The 20077-nt window shown below is 37.9% G+C and overlaps 1 protein-coding gene across 1 annotated transcript in view; it reads left to right on the forward strand.

Moving 5' to 3' along the window:
- The window catches only part of BARD1 (BRCA1 associated RING domain 1), an 81236-nt gene that overhangs the window by 21623 nt on the left and 39536 nt on the right, over nucleotides 1–20077 (forward strand). The window contains exons 4-6 of the mRNA XM_029932927.1: nucleotides 7655–8598; nucleotides 17050–17130; nucleotides 19028–19200. Of these exons, the coding sequence (XP_029788787.1) occupies nucleotides 7655–8598; nucleotides 17050–17130; nucleotides 19028–19200 (1198 nt within the window). The remainder of the gene's footprint in view (nucleotides 1–7654; nucleotides 8599–17049; nucleotides 17131–19027; nucleotides 19201–20077) is intronic.

Consider the following 20077-nt stretch of genomic DNA (forward strand, 5'->3'; position numbering starts at 1 on the left):
CTCCATTAACCAAGCCAGCCACGCACCCTGAAATTATACATTTTGTAAATTTTACAAGTCCTTAAAGTCTTTACTTTAGCATTTGACTTGTTTTAAAAAAATTTTTTTAAATGTTTTATTTATTTTGAGACATATACAGTGAGCCTGCGGGGCAGGGGCAGAGAGAGGGAGGGAGAGGGAATCCCAAGCAAACTCCACACTTTCAGCACAGAGCCCGATGCAGGGCTTCAACTCCTAAACCTTGAGATCATGACCTGAGCTAAAACTAAGAGTTGGACACCTAACCTACTGAACCACCTAGGGACCCTAGCGTTTGACTTGTTTTTAATTGAAAATGTCACCATCTATCTTTAAAAGAAATTTTAGAAAATCAAATATAAGTTTTTACCGACTACTAGAGGATTAACCATTGTCTTTGTAATCCAGAGTCTTAAGAAAGTAATACTGGTAACATTTCATGATGACCTTTCCTCTAGACTTGAAATTCTATCAGAAATGACTTGTTTTTGAAATCTACCAATCACTGCAGAGGAAAGACCTTGTTAGAAATCTGACATAAAGTTTTCTGTGTGAATGGATACCTCATTCTGATTGTTTTTATTGCCAAGATCCTAATTTAAGAACACTTTGTAGACCAAGTTTTATTCAGCTAGGACTTAAGAAGGATGCCAGAGAGTCCAGGCTTCCAGCTGGGTTTGTTGGCTTACTGTCTGGCCAGTATAATGCTTCCATTTGCACCAGGAGGAAGGGATGGCTTCTTTGGAATAGAATGGAGTTTGACTGAATTCCTTTGTTAGGCAGAGATCACGTCTATGAAGTTTCTACAGAGTTAAAAATGAATTATTTACTATTTTTCATTTTTTCTTACCTATTTAAAGTACTGTCTTTATAGATCTATTTATAAGAATAGGAGCTTTATGCTCACGAAATAAGAGGTGAAAGAGGAATAGAAACATCAATTTTGAACTAAAGTGATTTGAGATTTTAGTTTACTGTTCCTCTGACCTATTAATAATTTTCAGTGATAAAATAATAAAGTGTTCTGTGTGAATGAAAATACCTAAAAGGAATTTAAAAATATTTTGTAATTTCCTTTTTTCTCATTAATACTTCAAGGCATGAGAATGTTGAGAAGAAATCTATTCCCAGAAACAAATAAGAAAAATGAAACTAAAATTATGTTGTATCTCTTAAGTATTCAAACTTTTCAGGAATAAGCACACTTGACAATTTTATATAACACCTTAGTAGCAGCAGACACATTTATTTCCCACATAGCAGATGTTACCAGTTCTTAGGAATAAGATACCATTGGTTTTCTTCTTAAAGTAACTTAGAGTTAGAACTAAGTTTGTTAAAATTTTGCTTTAGAGTCTGTAATGTAAGAAAAGTCTTATAAATATGAGTTCCCTTCATCTTGAATGAAGAGTTACTTCTCAGGAAAAAAACCATAATATGGTAGCTTCTCCTTCCTTCCTTCCTTCCTACCTACCTTCCCACCCACCTACCTACAAATAAAACATTCTAAGTACCTTTGTTGGTCAAAGGACATTACTGAGTCTATGTCAATTTGGAGAATGAGTATCAGACATTAGGAACTTATTTGTTAGGCACTATTAGTCCTGTCAGGTGGTGGTGGTGGTTTTTCCAGTGTCCCTGGCTTTTCTGTGTTCTTTCTTGTACCTGAAACAGCATCTTGGTAATCCAGTTCCTGTGGAGAGGAGTACTGGATTGGGTGACTCCCCCTTCCCTCTCCTGTCTTTTTAACGTTAATATCTCATCTTTAAGTGAGAGAATTGGGTGACACTCAAGTTGTTTCCTAGCCTTTAAAATGTAACCTCTCATATAAATGCTTGTCAAGATTTAAGAGCAGATATCAAATAATTTATTTACCAATATTTTTTGAGCACTCACAGTGCTCACCACTGTGCTGGGCTGACCTGGGTTGGTTTCCCCACCCCTGTGTGGGGTGGGAGGAAAGAATTTTGAGAGAATATATTTTTTAAAATCATTTATTTGTTTTGAGAGAGAAGTGGAGCACAAGTAGCGGAGGGGGTAGAGAAAGAGGGAGAGAGAATCCTAAGCAGGCCTCTCGCTGTCAGCTTAGAGCCCAGCTGGGGGCTTGATCTTGCAAACCTGTGAGATCATGACCTGAGCTGAAACCGTGAATTGGATGCTTAACCAACTGAGCCACCCACATGCCCAGGAATATATTTTTTAAAGAAAAACGAATGGGCTTAAAGGCAAAACCAAAATAAGACAACTTGAAGGAGGATCACTGACAGAATCTGAAAGTAGATCACTATACAACTCATACACTGTTTCCTACTCAGGTGGTAATGGGCAAGATTGGTAGGTCTAAAAAATAAAAATTACAATATATTATAGCGATTATAATATATATAGTGCAAGGAAAAGCTCACCATTTTTGTCTGTCTCTCTACTTCACTCGGACACTAGATGTGTGGGTTTTCCAAGTATTAAGTCGTTCTCTGACAATAGCTGGGTGTCCCAAGGTTTCCGTCTGTGCTGGCACTGCCTGCCTGGGGATAGCATTAAGGGCCAACACCGGTTAAGAGCTCGGTCCCACAAGACTGCCCCCCGCTGCCCTTCAAACGCTACCTGGTTGCATCTTGGAGGTTCCCAGGCCCTCCTTGAGTTTGATTAATTTGCTAGAGTGGCTCATGGAACTCAGGAAAATGCCTTACTTACTAGATTACTGTTCCAAAAGTGGATATAACTCAGGGATTGCCAAGTAGAAGAGATTCAGAGGGCAAGGGGTGTGGGCAGGGGCGCGAAGCTTTGTTGCCCTCTCTGGGCGTGCTGCTCTCCCAGCACCTCCACGTCTTCATCAACTTGGAAACGTCCCAAACCCTTCCTTTTTGTTTTTTTTTAAAGGCTTCATTACTTAGGCATGATTGATTAAATCATTGGCCGCTGGCGATTAGTTCAACTTGTGGCTCCTCTCCCCTCTTGAAGTTTGGGGGTGGGACTGAACGCTTTAACTTTTTCATTTTGTTTGGTTCCCCTGACAACCGGTCTCCATCCTTAGAGGGACTCTAGAAGTGACCTCATTAATGTAAGCTTAGGTGTGGTTGAAAGAAGCGGTTGTGAAGAAGAGAAGACACCTATTTCCCTTTTATCACTCAAACTACTTTAGAAACTGGAAACATGCCTAAATATTTATGACAGAAGATGCCCCTATAGGTCCTCTTGGGAAATTAGAAGGTTTTTGGACCTCTTTGTATCAGGGGAATTGTAGATGAAGACCAAATATATTTTCTTACTATAAACTACAGTATCACATGTAGTGATACTTAGTGAAAAGTTTTAATGTTTTGTGAAAAGAGGTATGAGTTCAAATGCCAGCTGTTTCAGCAACTAGGTATATAACCTTAAACAAGTTTTGTTTTCTGTTTGTATAAGAGATATAAGACAGTATTCTTTTCATGGTGGATTAAGCTATATAAAAGTGTGTAACGTGTGCAAGTCTTCTACCGTTTTCCCTCAACTGAAAAGCAGAAAATTCCTTTCCTTTACAGAGGTGCCGCTTTCATTGTTTTGCTTTCTAGTTCTTCTTCTATGCATTTATGAAAGTATTTGGTCATAAATGCAATAGAATTTTTAGAACATAAATGAGATTTTGCTATACTTAACACGTGTCTTGAAGTGGCCACATAAGATCTTGTTGTCTAAATGATCTATACTTAATTGATTGCTGATTGATGAACACTGACTTTCCCCCCTAATTTATGCTGTTACGAATATTGCTGCATAAATTCTTACACATTTATGTTTGCAGGTACCTGTGTGGATATTTTCTGTATTTGATAAGGTAGATGACTAGAAGCCAAATTGCTTTGTGAGAGGGTGTATACATTTAAAATTGGCGAGTATTTTACCATATTGCCCTTGAAATTCCTGGGTTTGATTTGCTGATGTTTTATTTAGCAGTTTTGCATCTTTCATCATAATTGGCAAAGGGCCCATCATGGATTCCTGCACACACAGAGTGGGTTGTAATATGGGAAATGAACTCTAAGCTTAGGGAATTGACTTTTTGTGGTAAGTGGACATGGGCCTGTTGTCTTTCCCACTGGGAGACCCTGCTCCATCACTCAGAGATGTGTGCTACGAACACAGTCCTGAGAAGTGGTCTGGGTGGAGCCACCAGGGCCTGGCCGTATTGGCACACTCCTGACACTCAGAACCCCTGGCCGCTCCTACCCCGCCCCACCCCCTCCCTCCCATCAGTGTTTCTTCTCTAGGTGCCTTCAGTGGTGTAAGCCAGAAGCAGGTGACTCATCCTTGTCACTGCCACCTTCTTGTATTCACTTCATCACCACATTTTATAAATTTTATCTCCTAAATACCTTTCAAAGACTTCTTTTCCCCCCTACAGCCTCCCCAGTCTGTTATCTTCTACTTATACTCCTACTCTGGTTTCTTAACAATTGCCTTGTACCAAAGTATTTTCTCTCGCTCCAGTCGTGACTGGATTTGTAAAACACAGATATAGTCATGCCATCTGACTTACATAAAACATTTTATTAGTTTGAGGACCAGCAAGGAGGTCCAGTGGCTGGAATGGCCAGTAAGGAGAGAACAGGAGATCAGGAAGATAGTGGAAGATCAGGTTGTTTCTGGCCTGTTAGATGGCTACGAAGATTTTGGCTTTTGTTCAGAGCCGGAGTGAAAGTCTGGAGCGTTTTAGTGACATAATTTGACCAGCTATAAAGGGATCACTGACTGCTCTGTTGAGAATAGACTTATGGGGGAGGAAGCAAGACCAGAATCAGGGAGATGATTTAGGAGCTTATTATTATTAATCTAGTGCAGGATGATGGTGTCCTATACTGTGCTGGCAGGAAGGGAGGCCATAAGAAGTGGGGAGATTTGGTTGTATTTTGCAGGTGGAACTGTAGAACTTGCATTTTGCGTGTAAGGCATGAAAGAGATAGCAGAGGCAAGTTTGAGTCTAAGGTTTTGTCCTAAGCTATTGGATTAATGATATGCCATTTACTGAGATGGGGACAGCTATCGGAGGAGCAGGTTTGGGAGGATGTGGATAAGGAGCTCAGTTTTGGTCATGTTCAGTGTGAGATACTTATTAAGAGTAGACATGCATGTTAAGAGTTGTTGAGTAGGCAGTTGTATATTAGTCTGCAGTTGAGGGCAGAGGTCCGGCTGGCACATACACATTTAAAGTTGTCCATGTATATAAACAGATATATACATATATAGTTACCAAGGGAGTGATTGCAGGTGAAGAAGCCTGAGGCCCTCCCACTTCAGAGGTTGATGGAATGAGGAATACCAGCAGTAATACTTGTGGCTGAGCTCTTCATAGAATGCTTAGCTGCTTACCTCTCTGACTTAATTTTCCGCTCCTTCCCCAAGGTCCAGCCACAGTGTCTTTCTAAACTTTTTTCCACCTTAAGACCTTGGCACTTGTTCTTCCTTCTACTTGGGAACCACTTTCCTAGATATTTATGTGACTGCTTCCCTTTTGTCATTTGTCATGAGGTCTCAACTCGAAAGTGAGCTTTACAGAGAGGCCTTCCTTGATGATGTTTTCTAATGCACCAAAGTGTTTGTACTCCTCCCCGGAATGTGGCACCTTGTCTACTTAGGGACAGTGATTCTTTTTTAAACTCTACTGATTCTTTGTATTTTAATTTATGATTATTTATTGTTGTTTTTAAGAATTATTTTTATTTACTTTTAAGTTTATTTATTTATTTTGAAAGAGAAAATGGGAATGCAAGCTGTGGAGGGGCAGAGAGAGAGGAGAGAGAGAATCATCCTAAGCAGCCTCCGTACTGTTAGTGCAGAGCCTGATGCAGGGCTCAAACTTAAGAATCGTGAGATCATGACCTGAGCTGAAATCAAGAGGTCAGATGCTTAACCGACTAAGCCCCTACTTTATGATTATTGATAAAAAGTTGAAGAAATCCTTATAGTACACACTGTATAGCTTAATGAATTTTCACAAACTGAACTCAATAAACAGTATAAATACCCAGAAGAATAAACAGTATTCTAGAAGCCTCTCTTGTTGCCTCTATATAGTCACTAACTCCTTTCCCCATAGTTATCAGATAATCAGTATTTTGATTTAACACATTAGATTAGTTTTAGCTGGTTTTATGTATTGTTTTGTATCTGACTTCTTTTTTTTTTTTGTATCTGACTTCTGCTCAAGAGTATATTTGAGTATGTAAAGTTCATTCATTCGCATTAGTTTCTTGTTTACATAGCTTGAGATTAAATGAGATGGCACCTGAAGAGTTGTGACTGTCTTCAATCCCTTAGATTCATTTTCTTTGAAATAAGTTGAAGTCACATGATGTGAGTCCTCCAATTTTGTTTTTCTTCATTATTGATTTGGCTATTCTAGGTCTTATGCCTTTCCATATTATGGCTCCTTTGCTTTCTCATGTAAATTTTAGAATCAGTTTACCTATATTTACCAAAAAATCCTAGGATTTTCACTGTGGTCTGTAGCTCCATTGGGGAGAATCAACATCTTCAACAATATTGACTCTTACTCTCATGGCATGTCTTTCCATTTCTATGGACTTCTTTCATAAATATTTTATAGTTTTCAGAACTTGTATGTATTTTGTGAGATTTATGTTAAATACTTTATGGGTTTTTTGGGTACTTTTATAAATGGTACTAATGTTTTTTAATTTCATTTTGCATTTGTTCATTGTTATACAGAAACATAGTTGAAGTTGAACTTGGTATTTTGACCCTCTTTCTAAGTCCTTGTTCAAGTTATTTGTTAGTTTCATTAATTTAAAAAAATTTTTTTTCTTTGAGATATTCTATATAGTGATTCAGGTCAATTATAAATAGATGGTTTTATATTGGTGTGCCTTTTATATCTGTTTCTTGGTGTGCTATCTAGGACTTTCAGTGTGATGTTGACTAGGAGTGGTGAGAACAGATATTTTTGCCTTGTTTTTAATAATAGGAACAAAATGGTAGTTGCAGTATTTTACCATTTAGCATGATATTAGCTGTGTGTATTTTTGTAGATGCCCTTTACCATGTTGAAAAAGTTCTTTTCTATTCTTATTAGTTTATCATCTTATAAAATCATAAATGAATGGTAGATTTTGTTGTTTTTTCTGTATCTGCTCACAAAATCACATTATTTTCCTTTGGTTTGTTGATACAATGAATTATTGATTATTATATTGATTGGTTTTCAGAAGTCTCAGTTAACAAGTGTTAATTTTTTTACTACTGCTTGTTAAATCCCATATCTGCCCTCCTGCCTGAGTGTCTGTCTGTCTGCCTGCCAATCTATCTGTGTGACATATCTTTTCTCTATGGCTCTTCTCACCACCAGTGTGCTGTATAGTCTGCTTACTTATGTGTATATTCTGCCCATCCCCAGTGGAGTAGAAGTTCCAAATTTTGTTCTCTGTTGTATCTCCAACCCCAGAACATTGTCTGGAATTAAAGTAGGATTCTGTGACTATTTGTTGAATGAGTGAATATCTCCTCTCAAGGAGTTCATGGCCTAGGAGGGGGGAAAGGTACACAAATGAAGTGTGAACTATGAACAAAATTCTTTGGGAGTTCAAGATGGGGGAGATTAAGTTGATGTAACAGATTTCTTTTCCTTTTTTTCTATCAGATTTGAAAGAAGACACATCTAGGCGAAATGTATTCAGTGACGCGGAAAATAAGAAGAACTCAATAAAAATGTGGTTTAGTCCTCGAAGTAAGAAGGTCAGATATGTTGTGAGTAAAGTTGCAGTGCAAACCCAGCCTCGAGTGACAGATGGTGAGAGCGCTCATCAAGCCTCAATGTATGACTTTATCTCTACCAGTCCCCCAATGAGTGGTCCTGTTAGGCCTAAAAAGGCATCCACAAGATCTGGAAAAAAAAAAAGAAAGAAAACTTTAGCTAAAATCAACCAAGAATGGAATTTCGAGGCAGAAAAGGAAGATGGTGAACCTGATTCCAAAGAGGAATTTAAGGAAAAGCTGGTATCTTTCTGTAGCCAGTTGTCTGTTACTGCTAGTCCTCAGACAAATGGTGGCATAGACTTACTTGCCAGCGACTCTGTAACGGAATCAGAGTGTTCTAGAAGCTTAACTGAAGGCTCTTTACCATTGGCTGAGCAAATAGAGTCTCCGGAAGTGGAGAGCAGGAACGAAGACCTGACTCCTGAGAAGAATCTCTGTGCGAATCATCTTACATCTAAGCAGTCCTTGCCATCAGGTCATAATGGGCTACGTGGACATCGCAGCAGACGGTCCAGTCCCGTTTCTAAGAGATGCAGAAGCAGCGTTCCTGGCACCAGTGGGCAGCAAATGGTGCTTTCAGAAAACAAACCACTGCCTGACTGCTCTTCACCACCTCCAAGCAAACGTAAAGTTGGTGACACATTAAGGAGGAAAAACAGTAATGTATCAGACGGATCTATGAGCCTTTCACCACCTTCTGCACTGAACAGTCCAAGTTACAGACGGGTGATGTCTAACCCCTCAGCAATGAAGCTGTCTCCCGGTAGCCTTACAGCTATGAAAAGAAATCATAGAGGAGAGACTTTACTTCATATTGCTTCAATTAAGGTAGGATGCTTGCTGTGAAATACAATTTTGGAACGAGACCACCTGTAAAAAACAATTTCTGTGGGGCCTGTGAATAGTGACATGAGATTACTAGGATAATTAACCTACTCATGTGATACTTCCTTTGAACCACAGAAGCAGAGTTCATAGGGACTGTGTCCCTACCTCACAGCAGTGGCCCCTGGGCCTGAGGACCATAATCTTCTAAGAGAAAACTAGTATTTCAATATTTCAGCTTCTGCTTTGCCAATGCCTTTGAGTTGTCTATTCCATAATGATTTTCTTTAGTTTTCATCAGTTTCTCATGCTTTACGAGTATAGACAATGGCCAGGTTACTGCTGGTAACACTTTGTTACTCGGCCAAAGAGCTAGGGACAGTGTGGGAGATGACAGACTTTTGTATGTTTGACACTTGCCGTGGGCACTCCCAGAATTTGCAAGGTTCAAAGATGTGGTCTGTACTTTTTTCTGATGACTTGGAAATTTGATGATCAGAAATGGCTCCCATGGTTGACCCTGAAGGAACATGTCTATCTCCCACAGCCAGCCATTTCTTTTAATAGTGTGTTCATTAAAGTCATGTCTCTTTACTTACTGCCTCAACACTGGGGGTGTGAGAGTGTTCGTTTTTTGGAAACTAGCCCATTTGTCAAGTGTGAGGTATACTTGCAAGGGTTAATCCTTGGAACTGACTCAAGAACTGTACATACAGGGGAGCAGTTAGCACCACATTATAGACTTTCTGATTTGCTGCAGGTGTTACCCAGATCAAATACAGGCCAGCTTAGTACTGAATTAGGATAGCTTTTATGATCTTTTAGTAAATTCACCAGGAGACCCTTAGGTCTTTTGCACAGATAGAGAACTTTGGAAGATCTGGAAGGAACCCGTTGGAGCCCCCACACATAAGGCTGGTGAGGAGTGTGAAACATCTGGGAAGAATACGGAGTGGGCCATTGGGTCCAGGCATTCGCCTGTTTTCGTATGGAGAAAGGGAAAAGCACAAAAATGAGTCTCCCCAGCTGTTAGGGTTTTATTTTTGTTTTTTTCCTTGCTTTATCTTCCAGTAAATGATGAATGTGGAGTACATCTGATGCCAGTGAGGTGGGAAACCGCAGCATGACTACATGCTAGTGTCCGCATGCATATCCCTTGAACAACTTAAACTTTCAGTTGGTCCCTGGTAGTACTTTATTTCTTTGCAAAGCATTGATTTAAAAAATCAGACTATATTTTTGTCGTATTTGTTATGTATATAAAAGATATGCACATAAGCTATTATAACCTTAACTTTATAATGCTATAAATGCTTCATAGACTTAAGTAGCTAGCATAATAATGATGTTTTTCATTTTTCTGACTAACACGTAAGAATATAAACTGCTTTTGTTCCTACATTTTGCTTTCTGGGAATTATTTTCACGCTACCAGGCGGGACTCCATTTACACTGGTAGAGAATTTTTCTTTTAACCATAATAAGTATTTATCTTTACTAATGAAGATCTCTAAGACCTAGGCTGTGGTTTGACAAATACTTTCTTAAAGGGGCAGAGTAAATATTTTCAGCTTCCCAGGCCATACAGTCTCTACAACTATTCATGTCTGCCCATAGTTCAAAAGCAGCCATAGATAATATTTAAACCAATAAAACTTGACATACAAAATCATGCATCTGGCCTGCAGGCCATCGTTTGCCTGCCCTTGGCCTCAGCAATGAAAAAACGACATAGACTCTTAAAACATGAAAAAATATGATGTTGTCTTGTGAGTTTTCTCCACTGAAGATTGCTTCATAAAAGTTGTGTTGTATTATTAGTTTACCTAGGAAGGGTCTTCTTGCCAGCATTAAAATTACTCATTTGATTCTTTTGCACTTATCAAATACAGTTATTGTCATTAGTCGGCAGATTCTGATACAGTACATTTAAGACGAGCAAATTGATTTCTAGTTTTTTTTTTTTTTAATTCACTGTTAATAAGAGTTCCCTCTTTTAAAAACATGAGTTGAATATAAACCCTCCAACCAGGTTGATTTTAGTAGAACAAATAATGTGTGAAAAAATGTATTTCTCACGTTGATTCAACAGTATATTTGTCTTTTTATAAGTAGTATTCAATTCACTTTCTGCTCTAATTTTCTCATTTATAGCTGCAAATGTGTACTAGAAAACCAAGTATTGTGGTTCTGCTATCTTAATTTATCTTTTGTGCCCACTTTACTTTAGAAAAAGATTTGAAATGGCTCTGAAGTTAAAATACTAAAAATGGAACAAGGAAATAGAAGTTACTACTGCTGAACAGAATGTAGGTTTTCCATTTAAATGAAGTCCACTGTCCTTCCCATGGCCTGCGCAGCCCTATGTGATCCTTTTTCAGGCTTCTGCTCAAATGATGCCTCTAGAGAGACTTCCTAGCTCACCTCACCTAGCGGTCCTGCTCGCTTGGTTTTCCTCTCAGATATTTCGTGACTTTTTTTTTTAAAGATTTATTTTATTTTTTGAGTGCAAGTAGGGGAGAGGGGTGGGGGGAGAGAGACAGAGAATACAAAAGAGGCTCTTCGCTTTGTGGGGCTAAATCCCTTGAGCTGGGATCGTGACTTGATCCAAAATCAACAATTGGACACTTAACTGACTAAGCCACTGGGTCCCCCAATTAACTGACATTATTATTATTATTATTATTATTATTATTATAGATCTCTTAGTTTCTTGCTTCTCTCTAGAATGAGAGCAAGAATTCTGTTTGTTGTTATATCTTCAGGATCTAGAACATTGCCTGGAACCTAACAGATGAATTTGATGAATATATGAGCTAATTTTCCAGTCAGTCATGCTCTGAACCCCATTCTCCTGTCACACTGAACTTTATTTAGCCTTATGAATTATTCAGGTACGTTCATTAATGCTGCCAATACTTGGCACGTGTTCTTCTCTCTGATTTATATTCTTTCCTCTACATGCTTCCCTTTTCCTTCCCAGCTCTTTGTATGTAACCTTAAAAACCCAGTTTACATCTTATCGTTTTAATAAGTGTTTCTCAGAATTCCTAGAGTTAGTTTCTCCTCTATGGTGACATTATTTTGTTTTCATTTGTATTCATTTAGCTTTCTGTTTATTATATGACGTTATTAGATACTGTGGTTATCCAGAGTATATTCTTCATGTAAAGTTTAATATCAGGGGCGCCCGGGTGGCTCAGTCAGTTAAGTGTCCGACTTCAGCTCAGGTCATGATCTCCCGGGTTGTGGGTTCAATCCCCTCATCGGGCTCTGTGCCGACAGCTCGGAGCCTGAAACCTACTTCAGATTCTGTGTCTGCCTCTCTCTCTCTGCCCTTCCCCAGCTCATGCTCTCTCTCTCTCTCTCTCTCAAAAATAAACATTAAAAAATTAAAATTTAATTTCAAAATAAGTAATAAGTGCAGGTTTCAAAAATAAGAGTAAGGGCAGTATTATAGTAGGAAGCCTCACTCCCGTCTCTGCCCCTCGCCGCACGGTTAATGACAAGCCCTTTCTGCTTAACCACCTTGCGTGCGTACTTGTGTGTCCTTTGTGAATTTCTTTGTGTAACTATAAGCAGATCCCTTCCATATTGGTACACAGCTTTCTGTATATTTTTATAGTAGCACTGCCTTCTGTACATTTTGATTATTTGACTAGGCCTTACTGATGGATGCCTGTTTCCATTTTTTTTGCTTTTATAAACGGTGCTGTGGCAAGCAATCTTTGTTTCATATGTGAGCAGGTGTATCTTTAGGATAAATTCCTAGACGCCGACTTCTAGGTTAATGTAGAGCCTCTCTTACCTTATTTATCTTGATAACCTCCATACCTGGTGATAGAGGGTCTTAGTAAATATCCAGACTGCCTGAATTCAGGCTGCTGAGTGTGGACCACTGCTGTACCACTAGGAGATCCTGTTTGTCTTTTCAGTTCTCCAAACCTTTTTTTTTTTTTTTTAATGTCTTTATTTTGTTGTCCATTTTATTTTATTTTATTTTACTGTTTTTTATTTGTTTTTGAGAGACAGCACGAGGAGGGGAGGGTCAGAGAGAGAGAGGGAGGCACAGAATACAAAGCAGGCTCCAGGCTCTGAGCTGTCAGCACAGAGCCCGACGCGGGGCTTGAACCCAGGAGCCGTGAGATCATGACCTGAGCCGAAGCCGGAGGCCTAACCGACTGAGCCACCCGGGCGCCCCATCCAATCCTTTTTCCCCCTCAGGACCCTGGGTTTATAGGCGAGCCATTCTGCTTTTTGGACATTCGGCCCCATATGAATGCAAACCCTACAGGATTCTTCTTGAATTCCTTGTTGATATTTTCATTTTATTACACTGGGATTTCAAGCAGAATCTTCATTAACATGATGTCTGGGATATTGTGTGTATTCTCAGTAGCCAGAGCAAATTTGAGATCCAGTTGGCTCTTTTTATTGCCCGTTTCTATTTGAATGTGGATGTCACCTGTGGTTAAAATGCTACTGAGAACATTATATTATAAATGAGAGATTTTATGAGAAAGTGTTACTATGCCTAGGTAGAAACTAGATAAACACTAATTTATTTTTCTGATTTAATTTTTGAAAACTTAGTGTTTGGTATTTCTCTAGGCATAAAGAAAATTTTGATTTGTTACTTTATTATGTCACCTCTGCTTGGGGATTTGTAGTTGCTGGAATAACCTCAGATTTCTAGCACGGATTCTTAAATGGTAATGATTACTCATAATTCATGCCACAGCACTGAATATATCATGATATAGAAGGCTTGACGTTGGCATGTCATGATATATTTTTGATGCAGACATAGCGAATCATATTTTTCAGGCAACTTATAAGGCATGAGACACTTAACATAGCAAAGATGAGGAGGATCTCCTGGGTGGAGAGAACATCCCTTGTGAGGAGTCTGACTTTGTCATTGATTGTATTTTAAGGCAGTCACATTCTGTGTAAACTCCAGTTACTGCACGTCCTTTATACCAGCGTCCTGAGAAAGTTGCAAAGTACTCCCAAGCAAACTGGCCTCTATGATATTTTCAAGATTGTAATTTCGAGAATATCTCTTGGAGTCAGTATTCATTTTTCCCTCTGTCATCCACCGCCTTTATAATACTGAACCTCCTTAATACTAGTAGCTAACGTTACACAGACTAGGTTGTCAGAAGCATCTGTGAAGTTACTTTTTTCAGTAAACTCTTGAGAAGCCAGGGAAGTGTTTAATATATTTTACTTTGTTATTTTTTTTCTTTTATAGTGTGTTGTCAAGTTGGTTTCCATATATCACCCAGTGCTCACCCCAAGTGCCCTCCTCCATGCCCATCACCACCCTTTTCCTCCTCCCCACCCTCATCAGACCTCACTTTGTTTTCAGGATTCAAGAGTCTCTCATGGTTTGCCTCCCTCCCTCTCCAACTATTTTTATCTCCTTCCCCTCCTCTATGGTCCTCTGTTAAGTTTCTCCCGTTCCACTTATGAATGAAAACATATGGTATCTGTCCTTCTCTGCCTGACTTATTTCACGTAGCATGACACCCTCCAGTTCCATCCATGTTGCTACAAATGGCCAGATTTCATTCTCATTGCCATGTAGTACTGCATTGTATAGATAAACCACATCTATATTTTAGAGCTTCATTCTGGATGACAAAGAATCATTTTTTAAAATCAATATCTAGTTGCCAAAGGAAGAAGTTCTAGGTAGCTGATTAGTTCATGTATGTGGAGAAAGCATAACCATTTGGGGTAAGTCTTCATCATTGTAATACCCTGTATCTTTTTTATCAAGATATTTATTCATAATTGTATTTTAGAAGAGCTAACCTTTATAATAAGGGGGAAAATGTGTGTGTGTGTGTGGAAAATTAATTTATATTTTTGTAATATGTACAGATATGTGAAGAACCTGTTTTTGAATGAAAGGTTAGCAATAAGAAAATTCATTGTGGCACACACATTCCCTTTATTTTCAGCTTTTAAGGTATTACTTGGAAATACCAAATCCATTTAAAATTTCTTGTAAGCCTTGGTAAATACTTTCCTTGGATGATTTCTTTTATTATTGCTGTGATTTAAGAAAACCTCAATTACTGTTTTTAAGTTGTGAGGAGTCTAAAAAAGTGAGTGCTTATTACTAAGAAAATATTATGTTAGTGAAGAAAGTAAAGAAATCAGAAGGAGAAATTAATTTATTTCCCAGAAATTCCACATTGGTACAAGCTTACTCCGATACCATGGGCTCTTTCCAATTTTCATAATTTTATTTATGTGCATGACATTAAATTTACATAAAGTAGAACAATGAAAATGTGACAAACTTTTAAGTACCAGGGAAGAGAAAGCAGACTGAGTATGAAAAACTAGTTTGCAAATGGGCTCTATGTTTGGGGGAAGTCTAGTGGTGCTTTGTAATAGAAGACACTTTGATAGTTTGACAAGGTTACAAGAAAGAAAAATACCACTATCTAGCAACCTTCCAAGAGAATCTGCTTTTAGTTTTTAAATTGTCACTGTTTCTGTGTGACTGTTCTCATGTGACTTTTCAATCCACAGTTGTGTGCGTATTATTTTATGGACTTCATTAGGTTAATATGTTTTTGTGATTACTCTGCAGAATTAGAATGGGGAAATCTTTCAGAAGGCTTTTTGTGTATTTTTGTGTGTGGATACTTTCACGTTGAAGGGTGGAAATGTGTGTGGTTCTGGCAGTTCATCTGCCCCAGTAATCATGGGATTGCTTAAAAAAAATTCAAATTAGTATCGTGACAGATGTTCCTAGTTTCACTGGGAATGGACTTAAATATAGAGAAAAGGTTGCTAAACTTGTACTAGTGGTATAGAATTTGCAAGATACAAATTCAAATTAGTATCGTGTCAGATGTTCCTAGTTTCACTGGGAATGGACTTAAATATAGAGCAAAGGTTGCTAACTTGTACTAGTGGTATAGAATTTGCACCCCTAAGAAACTGGGAAAATGTTTTTTATTGGAACTGAGACAATTGATTTGAAACATATATAATGTTTATTTTTTAGATCCGTTAAATATTTAGGGTCATTTTGTTAATTTAGGAACTTAAAAAAGTATGCTGCAAATTGATTTTTTTGTTGATGTTATATATTTTGAGAGAGAGTGTGTGTGCGGGAGGAGCAGAGAGAGGGTGAGAAAGAATCCCAAAAGCAGGCTCTGTGCTCTCAGTGTGGAACCCAACGTGGGACTCTATCCCACAACCCTGGGATCATGACCTGAGCCTGGATCAACACTCAGATGTTTAACTGATTGAGACACCCAGGTGCCCAAGCAAATGGGTTAAAAATTTTTTTTTTTTTAGAAAACTAAGTAAGCTACCATCTTAAGATTTGTCATACTTGAAGGTCAGCCCAAAACAATCAAATGAAAGCAAATGTTACTGTTTTTAGGAGACTTAGTGACTTCCACATAATGAAACCAATAGGGGAAAAACTCGTTTTAGAAGAATATTGAGGCTGGGAGTGGGAGAGGAGAGATTTCCTTCTCTCTAAAGAAGCTCTTCACAAAACCAGTTGAACACCTCTCTGTCATGGGTAACTTTTGCTATATGTAACTTTTTAAAAAACTTTTTTAAAGTTTATTTATTTCAAGAGAGAGAGAGCACAGACCAGAGAGGGAGAGACCGAGAAGGGGAGAGAGAGAGAGAGAGAGAGAGAGAGAGAGAGAGAGAGTCCCAAATAGCTCCCCACTGTCCATGCAGAGTCTGATGCGAGGCTTGAACTCAAGAACCATGAGATCAGGACCTGAGCTGAAACCAAGAGTTGGACGCTTAACCGACTGAGGCACCCAGGTGCCCCATTGCCATATGTAACTTTTATTTTTTCAGCCTTTTTCAGAGTAAGCTCTGTTGGTAATATTTGGAGAAAATAAGTCTTGCTTTTGCCAAGAAAAATATCTTATAGCAAATAAGGTGAATATAAACTAAATTAATGTATTAAGGATAAATGGAGTAACTGTAAATAAGAAAACAATTTTTGGTAGTTTCAACCGAGTGGCCTTCTTGGCCTTGATTTTATTTTAAACAGTACTTGGAAATCATTTTAATGCATGCTCAGAAAGGATGTTTTTCACAAATCAAGTGCTGAATTTAAATACTTCATTATCATCTGTTGATTTTTGTTAGTGCCCTCTATTTGGTATTTTGAAATGACTTTTGATAAGGGTTGCTAATCATAGAGATTTTGAATATTTGATATTCAAGGATGACCATATGACTTCAGGACTTCTTGGTACTTTAGAGCAGTTCCTCTGTACATGACTTATTACTTACTACTGATGAGCAGTAGGCATTAGAGAAAAGATTTAAGTTTGATTCTATCTTTAAGAAGACAAAGTTTAAAAAAATAAAACAAAACCTAAATCTCAATATCTTCTTTTTTCTTGATTATTTTTAATTTCTTTTTATTTTTTTTCATTATTCTACTAGGGCGATCTACCTTCTGTGGAATACCTCTTACAAAATGGAAGTGACCCAAATGTTAAAGACCATGCTGGATGGACACCATTGGTAGTTTTCTATTTGTTTTTTGTTCTCATTTTGTTTATGTCTTCCATTTCTTATACTTCATGTAATTGTCTATATATTCTCTTTTTAATCTGAAGAACATACATTTTCACTAAGAGAAAATGATTATTTTTCATCTAGCTTTTTCATTTGTGACAGGCAAGAAATTGGCTACCTTTTCAGTACTACCTTTAGATTTAGGAATCTAGCAGCACCATATTGCTGCTTGTAGCTAACATATGGAGGTAGCTATTGGAGCCAACATTAGGCCTCATTTTGCCACATTGCAAATTATTGAAACCAACTTTCTTGGAACAAAGAGAGGTCAGAGGAACTGGATATAGGATTATAGCACAAGGCAGTGATTCTTTTTTTTTTCTTACTTTTTAAACATTTATTCACTTTTTGAGAGACAGAGAGACAGCACGAGCAGGGGAGGGACAAAGAGAGGGAGATACAGAATTCGAAGCAGGCTCCAGGCTCTGAGCTGTCAGCACAGAGCCCGATGTAGGGCTTGAACTCACAAACTGTGAGATCATGACCTGAGCTGAAGTCAAATGCTTAACCAACTGAGCCACCCAGGTGCCCCCGCAAGGCAGTGATTCTTACTGAAGATCTTTTATAGCCTCATTTATACTCAGCCCAGTTGCAAATATATAGAAGCAGTAGAAATCTTTGCTTACATTAAACATTTTAAAAAATCTTTGCTTATTATTACAAAACTGCAATGTGGAGTATAGTCTGGAAAAAGAATAGCACCAATACATGGAAACAAGTGCTGTGTGAGCTAATTGCATGCAATTTGAAGATAGCAATAGAAATGTCAAGAGAGAAGGTAGAAGCCCTTACCCTCTAAGCTGGAAGTTTATCACAAAAATTGAGAGATTCTTATTAGGTCATGTGTAAAGAAGGTTTAAAGTTGTAGAGAATAAGTCCTTGCCAAATTTTTAAGCTGGGAGGGTTTAGTCTGGATCAGAGTCGCTTTGTTGTTTTGACTCCACAGGCTAGTTAACCTTTTCAGAGAAAGGTCAGTTTTTTTTCTTTTTTAAAGCCAGTAAGGTAAATTGTAGTAAAGGTTGGTGAGTGATTTATTAGAGTACCTGATGTCTAATTTGGATTATTTTCTCCTAGAAATAGACCTACAGATATTTAGTGGGGCATTGCCCATTATGAATTGAATAGAGGTCCTTAAAAAACACAGAACATCAATGATTTATTAGAATATAATGTAGTGGCATTGTTAAAGAGTTCTCTAGACATGAAGAAAGATTTGCACGTGAGGCATCTTTGAATCTTTCACTGTTCCCTGTTAACATTGGTAAGCTCTTTTTTACTCCTTGTTATTTCTGTTATCATCAACCCCAGCCATCCAGTAATCTGTAGCTTCAGCAAATAGAGAGGCTTGTCTTATAAATACTGTCTCCAGGATACTCATTTTGTGGGGTGGTTATGTGTACTTGTGGGTGCACCACTTAGGGTATGGCTAAGTACCTGATTTAGTAGATTCCATTCAGCCTTGGAGAATTTTACTTTTTATGCATTATCTAGTTGTTAAATACTTTCTAAGCTTTCTGTTTTTAATTTTTTACTATGGAATAATTGAGGAGCTAGAGTTGGTTTACAGCTACATTTTCTTCTTTAAAAAAGAGCAGTTGATTGAAGGCTCAGATAAATAACATCTTTTTTCATGAATTGCATAGATCTTGACCATCATGTATGTTATCACTGAGATTACTAAATAAGGCTTTTACTTCAGGCTAACACTTAACGGTCTATATGAACATGTAGGTTAGAACCAATTTACTGAATGAAGTTCACATTTATTTTTCTAAAGTGCAATTTTACTATGATATGATGCATTATTCTTCCTCATTACTTTTCTCACTTCTTATTTAATTAGCATGAAGCCTGCAACCATGGGCACCTGAAGGTGGTGGAAATATTGCTGCAGCACAAGGCACTGGTGAACTCCACTGGCTATCAGAACGACTCTCCACTCCACGATGCCGCCAAGAATGGGCACGTGGATATAGTCAAGCTCTTACTTTCTTATGGAGCCTCCAGGAATGCCATGTAAGTTGTTCAACTTAAAACCTGGCTTTTAGTTGACTCATATTCTTGAGTTAAGGCTGTGAGGAAGCAAGGACTTGAATACCCAAGCTGATGGCTGTCTTTCTTGTCTTTTGCAACTGAGGTTAGACGTGACCGTTATATTCTGTATTTAAAATCAGCACTCATGCCCTTTTCCTTTGTGATACTTACATATTTGAGGGAGATTTGCTCCTTTAATTCAGAAACAATTGCCAAATTAATTTTGGAAGCTTTGATTTTTCTGGGCAAATTCACTTAGTTATATTCTGTAGATTGAGTAAGTATAGAAATAACTATTTTGTATGCTTTCCAGTACTTCAGAATTTGTTTTAAATATTCTATTTTTTTATGGTTTTCTTACATATTTAGTTAAAATAGGTAAGAATTCTGATAGTGATTGGGCAAGTGCTATTTCTTAGGTTTTTCACATCATTCAAATGAAGCTGTGGGTAAATTGTTTTGCAAGGTCAGGGCACAGAGATGCATTAGCGAATGCTGGCGGCTGCATTTTAAAATTGCTATTGTCAACAGTGTCACAAGCAATTGCCATATGTGGATTTTATATCTTTAATCTGTAACTTGGTTCATGCCTCCCTATATATTATTTTACTCTTTTCAGTTAATGAAGTAGTTGAAATGGAAATAAAAGAAAAGCCTCTTCATGTCCCCATTGCTTCAATAGGTTTAGAAGGAGCACATGAAAGTCAGCCTTGCTCTGGTTACGGAAGCCAGTAAGAATTTCAAAATGCAGAACTTCTAGGTTGTAATTTTTAGAATATAATTGAAAAACAAATTAATAATGCAGAATGTACCATATCTTGCTGTTAGTTTCAGTAAGTGTGTCTAACATCCTTTGTTT

The sequence above is a fragment of the Suricata suricatta genome, chromosome 3, assembly GCF_006229205.1.
Source record: "Suricata suricatta isolate VVHF042 chromosome 3, meerkat_22Aug2017_6uvM2_HiC, whole genome shotgun sequence".
NCBI lineage: Eukaryota > Metazoa > Chordata > Mammalia > Carnivora > Herpestidae > Suricata > Suricata suricatta.